General features: G+C 52.1%; 1 protein-coding gene across 3 annotated transcripts; it reads right to left on the bottom strand.

Annotated features, from left to right (window-relative positions):
- Window positions 1–415: 415 nt before the first annotated feature.
- LOC119100804 (uncharacterized protein C1orf50 homolog) lies at window positions 416–5,909 on the bottom strand. Of its 3 annotated transcripts, none has more exons than XM_037223944.1 (5): window positions 5,806–5,909; window positions 5,176–5,230; window positions 3,053–3,162; window positions 2,650–2,868; window positions 416–2,312 (listed from the first exon to the last, which is right to left on the bottom strand). In XM_037223944.1, the coding sequence occupies exons 2-5, from the start codon at window positions 5,195–5,197 to the stop codon at window positions 2,130–2,132; spliced, it is 534 nt and encodes a 177-aa protein (XP_037079839.1). In that variant the 5' UTR covers window positions 5,198–5,230; window positions 5,806–5,909; the 3' UTR covers window positions 416–2,129. The 3 variants fall into 3 exon arrangements, with proteins under 3 accessions (XP_037079839.1, XP_037079840.1, XP_037079841.1); XM_037223945.1 differs by lacking the exon at window positions 5,806–5,909 and adding an exon at window positions 5,522–5,781; XM_037223946.1 differs by lacking the exon at window positions 5,806–5,909 and adding an exon at window positions 5,383–5,401.
- Window positions 5,910–11,350: the final 5,441 nt, after the last annotated feature.

Below are 11,350 nucleotides of genomic sequence, written 5' to 3'. Positions count from 1 at the left end.
TGCTGCTGACTTTGTGCCGAACTACTGGGGCTATCTGCCGCTATGCCGCTTATGTCTGGTTCCCCAAGCCATACCAAAATGCTCATGTGGGGCCATCGTGCGCTGCTGTGCTGTACCGCTTCGAATGAAACGTGTTAGCGCGGTGCGCGTGATGCCTGCTGGCTCTCGTAGAAAGTTGTGACGCAGAGTTCTTGAGTTTGTAACGTAGTTTGTTAGTTCGTAACGTGGAGTTTGTGACTGTAACGAAGAGTTTGTAAGTTTGTAACGCATAGTTTGTAAGAAGCGCTGTGCAAATAAGATGTTCGATAAAATGACCGCACTGATCCGCGCGTTTAGCGAATCTGGCGATATGGTACCAAGACCATTCAATCCGCAGAGGGGACCCTGCCTCCCACGTTAGGTTAACAACGCCACACCAATCTGTCACAAATATTGTGTATTAAAATGTTCAGCGAGTTGTTAAATGACAAACTCTTGCTGGGGAGTCCACTCCCCAATGGCATGGCGATAATCCAGTTCGTGAAGCACTTCCCAAACACCCCGTCATATACCGAGCATCGTCAAACCCAACAGGAAACGTACATACCCCTAAGCATGCACTACACATCCCTCGGACAAAATGTGTCGGCACATGCAGTTCGTACACACGAGATGTGGCATTCCTGTCACCTCAAACGACGGCCAGCCTGCGTAATGGTGTGTCATTGCAATTCACTTGAGATGACGCACGCCGTCACCTGTCCATTGGACATTTAAAAACAAGATGGAAATTAATGACAGCACATGCAAAACCCAGTGCGAATGGGGTAAAGCGTACGCACGCAAAACATGTTGCCACACCCACGGGTCCGCATCGCTGCGAGCCACATTCGATCAAAACATCGGGCAGTCTGCGGTAGTCGTTACTTGAACGCACATTGAAAGTGGAGGCCTCGTGAGTAAGGAAAGACGTGTTCTACGCACTTTCCTTCCCCTCCCATCCCCGCTTACGGCAAAGCCGATCCCATTCCTTGCGCACTTAATCCGTTCCCAGCTTGCTCCACCAGAGCGCGGCATGGGGACTCCAGATCATCTGTTCGGACCCTCGGGTGTCAAGTCATGGTCCATCATTGTCCCGCCCCTGGGCCAACTCGTGCCGGCCAGCTTCAAGAGGTCCAAAACATCATAAGGCTAACTTCATTCTTAAATTTGCGAGAGCACGGCATAATGCGTTTCATAATATTCGTTCGGATGGATGGTTGCAACGTTCCACGTAGATAGGAACCACGGGGCAGTCAGGGATAATTTCATGAAGGTTGCATTCGCAAGATGGTTTGGTCTGCTGGCACGAAAAAAAGAACTGAGCGCCCGTTATTGTGGCTCCTCTGTAAGATATTAATAATGCAGCCTCTTACGTCGACGGCGGCGTGGTGTACCGACGCGCAACGGTATCTAGTGCGCTTGACATGACGGTATCGGCATGACATGCGCATGACATGACGGTATCGGCATGACATGCGCATGACTTGACGGTATCGGCATGACATGCGCATGACTTGACGGTATCGGCATGACATGCGCATGACTTGACGGTATCGGCATGACATGCGCATGACATGACGGTATCGGCATGACATGCGCATGACTTGACGGTATCGGCATGACATGCGCATGACTTGACGGTATCCGTGACAGTACGCTTTCGTTCATCCCTCCACGAAACGTGGTGACAAGCGCGGCAAGTGACTCGATAACGTGTGAATGACGTCGCTGTAGGTCTCTTGGATGTAGGTCCTGTGAGCGCAGGTCTCCTCGGCGTAGGTCTTGTGAGCGTAGGTCTTCTAGGCGTAGGTCTTGTGAGCGTACGCTTCCTGGGAGAGAGCCTCCTAGGTTGTCACCCTACTCCACAGCATCGGACAGCCCGGTTCCACAGGCCCGTGACCAGATGTGAACAGGCTTAGCAGCTGCCAACTGACTCATACAGCCCATCACCTACGCCAAGGAACCCTGAGTGTTAGACAATTATACGTCACTTCGTTAACACGAGCCACGAGCCGCTTAATTCAGCCGAACACACATACATGAAACAATGTTGTGCATACTGGTCTACCCCTACCCCTCCCCTAGCCATCAGCGCGACAGCGGCGTCGTCAGGGCGCGTCCGCGGCCGGCTCCGGCTGAGCGATGGCCAGCACGCGCTTGTTGTGCAGGATCTGCTCGATGAGCGCCTCATCAGAGGCGCGCGTCTTTGTCTCCTCCTCCGGCGTCCACGACATGTCGTTCTCCAGACGGTAGGCGCCGATGAATGGGTGCGGACAGGCGCTGCCCCACTCCTGGCAGAGGGGCACAGATGGTATGACGGCATGCTGAGCGTAGCGACACTCCCATACACTCTCATACACTCACATACACACTCAGCGACATCGGCCTGATCCGAACTGTGCAATTAACGACAAAAAAGCTACACTTAACACTTCGCGCGAGTTCTTTCGTGGTGTAGCCGCAAGCTACAGTAGCCTCTCGAACGTACCTCTGTACTGTGCCCTCCCGAACGGCCCCACCCCTTGTGTCGTAACCTCTTGAACGTACCTCTGAACCGCAACCTCGTTAACGTACCTCTGAGCCGCAACCTCTCGAACGTACGTATGTACCGTAACCTTTCGAACATACCTGTGGTGATATAAGGGACATATAGCGCTGTCCTCCCGGGCGCTCGTACATGAAGTACATGTTTCCCGGTATCTTCTTGCAGTTGCAGGCAATGTGGTGAATGTCGTTGTCACGTTTGGCTTCGCCCAGCACCTTTTCAGCCTGTGCCTGCAGGAACCGGATCTGTTCCACGATGACTTGGAGCTTGTTGCCCACGTTCGCCCGAACGAAGGAATCCGCCTGACCAAAAGAGTAAGAACAACAGCAGTTACCTACTACCACTACTACTACCACTACGGGAAATGCGTCGTCACCGTAGCGAAACACAATGCAGGCATGACAGCAGATACAGGAGAAAATTAGGCACAAACACACGTCAGTCAATATTTGTACACCGGAAATCCAGAATCCGCAAAACACCCACCTTTTGCACTTCCTTTGCAAGATTAACAAGATCAGTAGAGAGAGCCTTTGAGGCATGTTGAGGGTCCACCAGCTGGCTTATTCCGTCTTGCTTCAGGTTCCTTAAAGCAACTGGAACAATGCCTTTTGTCAAGATAGTGATACCATATGTTGATGTGCACACTAACAAGTACCTTGTGTCTCTTTGTTCGCACTGGCCCTCCCCCATCCCATTCCCAAGGTTTGTCTCAGCCCCCTGGCTTCACTCCTTCCTTAGACAGACAGGTGGAAGGAGTTGGCTGTGGTTATTCTGGCAAACCATGGGAATGGAAGACTGAGGAGCAAAAGCTAGGAGCTACTGTGTTTATTGTGGCAAAACATGGGAAAGGAAGACTGATATTAGGCCAAGGGATTCAGCCTCATATTAAGTCAAAGGATCCAGCAAGAGCCAAGACCCAGCCAGACAATATGCTTTAAACTCCTGCAGGACCCCAGATTCAGTCTAACACAATGTCAAGAAAACCAGCAAGAACCAAGATCCAGCCACAAATTATTTTAATAGATCCAGCAAAGCCAAAACCTAGCATAAAATAACGGCAAGGGATTTAGTAAAAACCAAGATCCAACCTAGAACTGGTCAAGATCAAACAAGAACCAAGATACAGCTCATGATTCAACTGAGATCCAGCAAGCCCAGCTATAGTCTGGAATAATGTCAATATAAGCAGTGATAACTAGAATTTGTCAGAGGCCCCTGTCAGCTTTTATTTTCAAGGCTCAGTGAGGTGTTATTCAGGGCACAATCTTTCAAAAGGCTTTCAAAGGCCGAGCAGGGAAAATGGTCAGGCTGTTTTCACTTGTTTTATCAGGGGTCCAAGGTAACCCATTAAGATGAAACAACACCCTGGTATTCCATAAAATAGATGCAAATGGAAGGGAACAATGTACACCAACCATACCAGAGGGCTTCCCAAATTTCAGTTCTTGATGCAAACCTGCCACCATATGATCTCTCAAACATCCACAACACTTGCATAGCAGAATGGAACATGAAGAGTGATGCTACACAAATTTGACAATCTCATTTTTTTGGCATATATACAAAATTTTATATATGGCTCAAACACTGATTTATTGACTTGCAACATACATAAGCTTTCCTCCAAGGCTGGTTAATGGAATATCTCTACCATCCAATGGTAAAACCTGCACATGCTCCTTTTTGGCCATTTTGTGTTTGTCATGCCACTTGACCCATCTTATCATGCTAAATTAAGCTATTTAAACAGCACATTAAAAATTTAAAATGCAGTCACCTTAGGGGCTAACAGTTTGTGAAAATTTTAACCAATAGTTTAAATAACAATTCAGCTTGATAACAAGAATCATATCACACACAAAAAACACAACATGGCCAAAAATGAGCACACAGGATTTTACCTTTTGCTGGCAGATATGTAGGTCTGGGAAATTCCTGCTCTCCCATAACCCCAGATTCCATGACATTTTTGTTCATTTCCCTTATATTGTGCTCTTCAACTAAATATTTCTTACAGGCAAATGGTTATGTAGTTTGCTATTCAGTAAAGTGTCCCAGCCTTCTGCCAACTTGGACTCCAGGCCCCTCACCCTGACTTTGGCAAGAAAGTGGTCTAAATGTACAGAAAAACCTATTTCAAGGCATATTTTGAGGGGCAGGCTGATTCTTTTTTATTCCTTATCTCTCACAGTTTACCTTGGAACATATTTAGGTCAACTAATCAACTACAGAGCAAGAGACTGATAAAATAAATATTTTCTCATGCATCCAAAACTTGCATGAATACAAATATAATAAGCACATGGACATTATACACACACACACACACACACACACACACACACTATATACTACTACTACTACACTACACTACTATATATATATATATATATATACCAAACAATAAACCTGCACACATACAAATATATGCATGTAGGATATAATGTAATAATCCTCATCACAGCATCTCAAGCAGTAACAAATAATCACCTTAATGTGCCCATAGGTACCATACAGCACTGAAATGGCTGTTCACTGAAAATACCTGAAAAGCATGCATGACATGCACAGCATACACATGTCTGTGTTTTGACTTAAACACATACCTTGGTTCTCTGAAGAGGCCATAGCAAAGATCTTAATTTTTCAGAACAGCAAAACCTGGAAACATTACAGAACCATGATCAGCCCTCCCTAAATATTCAGAGCTATTTAGAAGCAGTCAGCTGGACATAGCTAAACAATGTCCATACATTGTCTGACCTCAGGCAAGCAGGACAATGAGTTTCAGGTGCATATCACACTCTACAAACCAGAGCATGGGCATGAGTGCCGGCATCTTGAGGCCTTGTCTGCATCCCAGTGGCATCCTACGCACTTTATGTAGCACGGTCGGATTGAGAAAGGGTGACATTGGTACAGCGGCTCATAGGCTTGCTTTTCCTTTAGTACCTTCATAGCCGACCAAGGAAGAGCAGCAGGGGCCTGCACCGAGGACGTCTCAGGGTACGCTCCACTGGTCCGCTTATCTAGAGGGACGATATAGGGTCTGGGGGGGATACAGGGATTAAGGGTTGGGCTGGGCAGTATAAGACGATATAAGGCCTGTGAGGGTACAAGGATATAGGGCTCGCGTCCCTCCCACAAGAAATGTAACATTAGTTAAGAGGAGCTCGGAGGGTGATTGTAACTGAGGCAACACTCGGCGGGCAAAAATCACGCGGACAATAACTCACGGTGTCTCCCCGACGACCCCCACCCTACTACACCGTCACACTACGCCTTGTGCTGCAAACTATCTAAGCTATTATATAATTATTACGGTAGAAGTGCGCAATGACAGCATGAGACCTTTTTCTTGCTGAACGCCGGAAAAACAAATGACGTCACTGTTCTAATTAGGTGGACAATGTCCTGGTTTTACTGCGACTGAACTCAACCCCACCCCACCCCATCCCAAACTTACTTCATAAAATTGTGTACCCGGCCAGGCTGCCCGGAGGTGTAGTTTTATAAAATGTGTTGAGCATACCACAGTGTAAAAATTACCCAATCCATCCCCCCAAAGATGCCCAAGTTTCCTCCCAGATCTGGCCCACTTGCTTTCCAACTTTGGAGGGACTGAAGCCCAAATTGGTGGGGGGGGGGGGCTAAAAATGGGGAGAGCCCTTAGCCCCCCTCCCCAAAAAGTGTGCGGGGTCAGTATCGCCGCTGTCGCCGGTTCGTCAGGCGGTTCAGCTGGCGCTTGGGCTGGTGTGGAATTCGCAGTCTCAGCCACCTCAGGCGGATACCCAGCCACGTCCGTTTCCTGCGCCACCGGCAGACCGCAAAATGGTGCTGTTGGTTCAACTTGTGCAGCTGTCTGCTGTCCGTCTGTGGACATCGGTACGGCCAGTGTTGGTGTGACCGCATGAGTGGGCACCTGGCGCTGCGACTGTACCGTCTGACTGCGCGGCTCCGCGGCCGGCACTGTCCGGTGTGTTGGTGTTGCCGACGGCGACCGCTGCTCTGCAGTGTCACCGTTACGCGGCGTCAACCGATTGTGGTGGACCACCAGTTTACTGCGCCTGCCGCCGCACAGCTGAATGTGGTAGCCTAAATGTGGTACCACAGCTCACCCGTTCGGGCAACCACCACCGCTGGTTTCCAGGGCCGGGCGAACTTGTGATACTCGCCTCGGGTGAGCACCTTCCGGAACAGGTACACCGCATCACCCGCCTGGTAACAGAACTTACGGCCGTACAGATCTCGGTTTGCCGCATTGGTCGCCTTTGTGCGTTGTCGCGCGAAGTTATACGCTTTCTGCAGTCCCAGGCGGAGGTGATTGACGTAGGCCGAGAACGTCTCATGTCCTGTTTCAGCGGTCGCTGGGGACCCGAAGCTAGCCTCTGTCGGCAGTCGCGACTTTCTCCCCATCATTAGGAGATACGGGCTGCAGCCTGTGCCGTCATGCACTGCACTCCGATAGCCGAGAAAGAGCAGTGGAAGATGTTCTTTCCGTCCGCGGCGGACGTCACTGAGGTACCGTAAGAGCATGTCGAGTATAATCCGACTTAATCTATTGCACGCCCCGTTTCCGGCTGGCTCGCCCGGTGACGTCTGTGTTTTGTTGATCTCCAGCGGGCGACACATTTCTTTGAACACCGTACTGCAGAAGCTTGCTACATGAGCGGAGTGAAATGACTGTAGCGCGCCCCACCGCGAGATAACTTCATGAACCAGAACAGCGACCGCCTCGACGGCCTTTTGGGTTTTCAAGGAATACACCTCCATCCACTGGGTAAAGTGATCGATAACCACTAGCAGGTGTTTGCACCCGTCCTTTGTCTCTGGCAGGTGCGTCAAGAGGTCCATTGCTACTTTTTCTGGAGGCGCTTTGGCACCCAGGTTGCCCAGGGCAGCGCGGGGTTTTGGCGTCGGCGTGCTGCGAGTGGCACACTTTTCGCACGTTTGACAGAATTTTGAGGCTGCAGCGCCCAGTCCCGGGGACCAGAACCGGTTATGAAAGGTTTTTGTGAGTTTCCGGGCGTTGAAGTGCCTACCCGTCGGACTTACCTACATTGATTCCAGAGTCCATTTCATGAGATGGTTGGGCAGGACGATTTGGAATTGCTCAGTATTTCTCACCCATGTCCTCATGGTGCGACAAAGCAGGCATTTTGATGGTTTGAAGTAATCATGTTACCTTCAGAAGGCTTTCTTCGCGGAAATTCGCCGGAGGGTCTAAGGGTTTTTCCTCGTCTTTGACCCACTGAATGGCGATAGAAATGGCCGAGTCCTTCATTCGCTCCTCCTGCAGGAAAGCAGATGGCCAGGATGTCACATTTGACGATTCTTCCCCTGGACAGTGCCTGCCGTGTTGTATGGAGATGGGCACTGCGCGGCTAGCCCAGACGCGGCCCGGTGTGTCCTTGCCGCGGCGTCGGGCGCCCGACTGTCTCGCTCTCTGACTGGGGCCGGGGCGGCGTCTCCGCGCCACCGAAGGACCCGCCATCGAGAAGGGGCGGGGCATTTTGCGTCTCCTGTGACGGCGGCGGCAGGGGTGGCGTCAATGGCATTCGCGGCCGCTTCGTCGTCAAGAGCAGACGACGTTCCTTGGAGGAACTGAGCCGCCTGGCAGGCGACCTCTCGGGTCGGCGGTAGTATACGGGGCATGCCGCCTTCATCGCCATGAGCCAGGCCGAGGGAGTGGACCACAGTAAACTGGAAGTTGCCCAGCGGTTCCAGCCACTGGGCGAGCATCCGCAGGATTTCCCTGAAGGTGAACAGCCATTGAACGCTGTTGTGGTCAGTTCGCAACACAGACTTTCGTCTCAACGGGAAATGACGGAAGTACGCTACAAACATTGCTACCGCGAGAAGCTCTCGTCTTGCCACCGACTAGTTTTTCTGGCTTTTTTGAGGGCAGCGCGTGCCTAGGCTGTCATCCTTTCTCGTTCGTGTTGCACCTGGAGAAGGCGAGGGCTTCCGAGCATCCGCGGCCGGATGCGTCTGTGTCTAGGATGATGGGCACCGCGCCTTCTTCAGATCAAAGCAGTGCCACCACTAGTGCCGAAGCCAGCGGCTCGTTCAGCTTAATGGCTGCTGCTTCAGCCTCGGGAGACCAGCGAAGTGGCGCATGTTGTGTCAGTTGCGTCAGTGGTGCAGCGACCTTGACGGAGACGGCCATACCGCGGCGAAAGTAACCAGCCAATCCCCAGAAATTAAGCAGCTTCTTTTTGGATCTGGGCACTAGCCGGTCCACTACTCTCTATCCATTTTTTTTCGATCGGGAGCGATTGCGTTTTTTTAAGACTCGGTGACGTAGGTGCGTCACCACTGGTCGGAACAGCTGGCATTTAGCCGGGTTTAGAGTAAGGCCTGCGCGGCTGAGGCGCGTGGGCATTTTCTCGAGGCGCTGCGGGACCTGACGACCAAGTCACCGTGGACAACGATGTCGTCGAATTATGCCAGACATTTATTCGGCGCTAGTACGTCCAGCACGCTGTTCAGTAGCCGGGCGAACGGGCTCGGCGCCCGACGAGACGGTAACTGCAGCGCCGCCGGGCATACAGGTCCCAGGTCAGGAGAGAGCTGCCTTGTCCTTGTCCTCCGGTGCGACCCCCATCTGATTGCACCCAGACTTCAGATCTAGACTGCAGAACATGGTGGAGCCGGTCAGAGAATTCAGAACGTCATGAACTCTGGCGACCGGGCAGGCCGCGACCTGGCTGGTACTGTTCACTTCGCGCATGTCGGCGCATATACGCAGTCCGGCCTCACCGCGTTTGCGAACCAGGGCCACTGGACTGGACCAGACGCCATCACTTTCCTCCAGGAATCTTTTTCCACCAGGTCATCGAACTGAGTTTTCGTCTCGTGTCTGAGGTGGGGCGGGATGCTTCTCGGCGCCTGATGGACAGATGGTCGTCCGTTGGAATGGTGTGCTGCACCAGCGTAGTGAGCCCCATTCATCCGTCAAAGAGATACTGATAACTTGTCAACAGTTTTGCCGCCCGGGCGCTTTCTGACTCCGCTAGCTCCATTGGAACTTCGATCGGCGGCATTTCGGGGCATTGCTGCGCTGAGACCGCGCCGCATACTTCAGCCCGATCACCTCCTCCGTGTCAAAATTGGAAGGCGGGTTCGAGCGATCCAATTTGGTGTTTTCTGTGCACGGTTGCACATTATCGTGACACATTTCTCAACAGTACCGGAAGGGGCTGACCAGGCTGAACCCGCACTTCTGCAGGTATCGTCAGCACGTCCGTAACTTTGTCACCTCCGACGAACGCTGGACCCACAAAAGCCTTGTCATCAGCATGACCTTCAATGACGCATTCCGGCCCCGGCGGCACCGACCAGTCCTGCCGTACTACCACGCGGCAGACCGACAGACCCTCCCGGCCGGCTGCATCTCCTTCTCCGCCGTCTTTGTTTGGACGGGTCGGATCTGTTTGCTCATTCCTGGCCCGCAGTCCCTGAGCCATGGAGAGCAGTGGCCCGGCCGGGGTTGTTTCGCGGAGTCAGCTGATGTGGTCTGAGTCAGCTGATGGGCCGGCGCCGACTGGGTCGGAAACGCGAGACCGGGGGCGCGACGTCAATCAAATAGCGGTGCCGTTGGAAAAGTCCCGACCCAAAATGCACTCGGTGTCTCCGATCCGATGTGGTTGCTGATGACCACTGTTAAGTGACAATATAACTCGGACAGTGCAAGCGTTACGGAGGCGGATCCTAGAAGTCTGACTGGAATTTTCGATACCGATTCGGCTGTGATGTTGTAGGGTTTGCGACAGCATTGGTCAATTTGCTGAAGATGGTGTATGATATGAGAGTGGTAGAGGAGCCGGTGTCGACGAGGCAGTGACATACATACCGTTTATCTCGCCAGCGACCGACAGACCTGCATTGAGGGGTACACCCGGCGCGGCAATCACTGCCGTCGTGTCAGGATACCCCCTGCCGCGTTTCCCGGGTTCGTCGTTTGACGGCAGGCCTGCTGGAGGTGGCCCGGTCTGTTGCAGCCGTGACAGACTGCGTTGCGGTGTCAAAAGTCGGCTCGTAGGTAAACGGTAGCACCACGCGCGTAACAACGCCGATCTTCGGCGCGGGGAGAGCACCAGCGACCGTTGCCTCGGGGACGGCGCGGCTCGTTTTGCTGCATCTCTAGCTGAGAGATGCGAGTTAGAATCTGCTGCAGGATACCGTCAGAAGCGATCCCTTGTCCATTGCTGTTGACTGCAACAACCGGCTGGGAAGGCAGAGCTTCAGCAAGCAGCAGGTGTCGCACCCTTATTACTGCCGCGTCATAATCGGCAATTCCCGTTGCAACTAGTGCGTGGCAGAATCGAGCTGGAAGGGCCTGGAGCAGATAGCTGAACAGCAGGTCTTTGCTGGGACTCTGCTGCCCCGAGAACACTTTTTGTAGGTTGTGCGATAGGCTGACCAGGAATAAATCGAAACTGGTGGCGGCCGGGTCAAATCTCATTTGGGACAGTAGGATATACTGAGCGACCGGGTGAGAGGGCACAAAGAAGTTCCCGAGGCCGTTTGGACGGATTCGAGTTTCTCACTGTTGCTTTGACAGTGAGCCGAATGCCAGCTGGGCAGCGCTGTCCATATACATAGGAAGAAATGATAGACCGGTGCGTCTATCCATGCCGGGGTTTGCGACGCCACGAAAGACTTGATGTCAGCGATGAACGCAGGCATCGTTTGTCGACACTAATGGATCGAAAAACTGGGATGTGGATGTTGAAGGATGCCATGTTGGATCGAAACAAAACAATACAGCGTTTGTTC

This window comes from Pollicipes pollicipes, unplaced genomic scaffold (assembly GCF_011947565.3).
Source record: "Pollicipes pollicipes isolate AB1234 unplaced genomic scaffold, Ppol_2.1 Scaffold_4881;HRSCAF=5763_pilon_pilon_pilon, whole genome shotgun sequence".
Taxonomy (NCBI): Eukaryota; Metazoa; Arthropoda; class Thecostraca; order Pollicipedomorpha; family Pollicipedidae; genus Pollicipes; species Pollicipes pollicipes.
Note: the sequence above shows the minus strand (reverse complement) of the source record. Positions and strands in the feature narration are given on the sequence as shown.

Excerpts from the sequence above, each read along its gene's own strand:
- LOC119100804 (XM_037223944.1), bottom strand. The coding sequence starts at position 5,197 with ATGGCCTCTTCAGAGAACCAAG. Across the intron at positions 3,163-5,175 it reads GGCCTCTTCAGAGAACCAAG|TTGCTTTAAGGAACCTGAAG; the intron begins GTATGTGTTTAA and ends GCATTGTTCCAG. Across the intron at positions 2,313-2,649 it reads TGTCCCTTATATCACCACAG|GAGTGGGGCAGCGCCTGTCC; the intron begins GTATGTTCGAAA and ends CCCCTCTGCCAG.